At 36.1% G+C, this 1,377-nt stretch overlaps 1 protein-coding gene across 1 annotated transcript in view; it reads right to left on the bottom strand.

The window, feature by feature from the left end:
- Positions 1-51, bottom strand: part of LINS (lines homolog (Drosophila)) — a 7,993-nt gene extending 7,942 nt beyond the window's left edge. The window contains 1 exon segment of the mRNA XM_010016249.1: positions 1-51. Within this exon segment, the coding sequence (XP_010014551.1) occupies positions 1-51 (51 nt within the window).
- Positions 52-1,377: the final 1,326 nt, after the last annotated feature.

The raw sequence follows: 1,377 nt of genomic DNA, 5'->3' as shown, positions 1-1,377 counted from the left end.
AATGCCGAGCAGCACGTCCTTATACATCTGCTGCAGAAGAGAGATCTTCATGATGAGAACATTCAATATTCCAGAAAATGCTGTATGTCTTCACCGATTATTCATCACCACTGCAAATCGCCTTCGAAGTTATTTTTATCCAATATGGGAAACAGAAGCACTATCAGGCATTTCTCTTCTAAGTTACCTAGAAAGACATATTTTGCTATTACTGAACGGACAACTGGAAAGATACAAAAGAACACCACACATTTTTAGAGTTCACAGTACCATTATTAAACTTACTTTGAAACTACAAATTCACTGTTTAAAACCAATATGCTTTCAGGATCCCCGTCTTTAAGTTTGGCATAATCAGCCAGGTAGATTCCTGAAGCCATCTGTCTGCAGTTGGTTTTTATTTAAACGTTACATTGTCCCTTTCTTTCCAATGGAAGCAAACAGTTCTTCCAGCTGGTAAGAAATTCTAAAGATCTTCTCACCAATGTATCAATTACATCCCTATTTATCATCACACCAAGTATTTTAAACTATTATTGGTTTTTAGCAGAATATTAGAAAAAAATGAAACTATAAAATTCAGTATATGAGGCTTTTTCAGTTTAGTTTTTACTCTTCACATGTTTTTAAACCACTATCAAATACTGAGAATTACACCTTCATTTTTACAACTGGATTTTTTACCTGCAACTGGAGCATGCACTGACAAAATGGCTTCCCAAAGGTACAATGAATTAGGGGCAGCCCAGGACAAGCTACACAGACTCCTCACTTTTTCCACCATCAGGAAATCTTTTCTTCAGAAGAGAATATAGAATTAGAGAATAAGAAGCTGCTTGCAGGGAGAGATCTACAATTCGCTTTGGTGTGGTACTTCTAAAGACACATTCAGCAGTCATTGACCTGACAACTCCAAAATGTTAGAGTATGTTTCTCACCCAACAGAAATAAGAAGTCTTCCCCCACCCTTTCCCATATGCCACATTTTGGATGTTAAGAATAAATCTGATACTTCAGACAATAAAATCATTCTTTGCTTGCAGAATCTATTTGGAATTCTACCTGTGGTGGAAATTTATGATCTGAAACCTCGTAAAATGTCTTCAGAAATCACTCTGAATATTTTACGTGGCTATTGTTCCTATCTTTGCATTTTATTTCTTCCTAACTGAATACCTAATAAAGTAAGATTATCTTAACACATTTATTTCTGTGTTCAAGATCAACTTGAATTATTACCCTATGTGATAAACGAACAGGTCTCCCATGCACAACTTCATGCAACACAGGAAGGTTGTTAAGGCAGAAGAGATTTAGAACTCCTCTAGGACATCCACTATGGGATTTTACCTTTGTCGCATGATATTGGTCGTGCTT

Source organism: Nestor notabilis, unplaced genomic scaffold (assembly GCF_000696875.1).
Source record: "Nestor notabilis isolate BGI_N333 unplaced genomic scaffold, ASM69687v1 scaffold4386, whole genome shotgun sequence".
In the NCBI taxonomy this organism is placed as follows: Eukaryota; Metazoa; Chordata; class Aves; order Psittaciformes; family Psittacidae; genus Nestor; species Nestor notabilis.
Note: the sequence above shows the minus strand (reverse complement) of the source record. Positions and strands in the feature narration are given on the sequence as shown.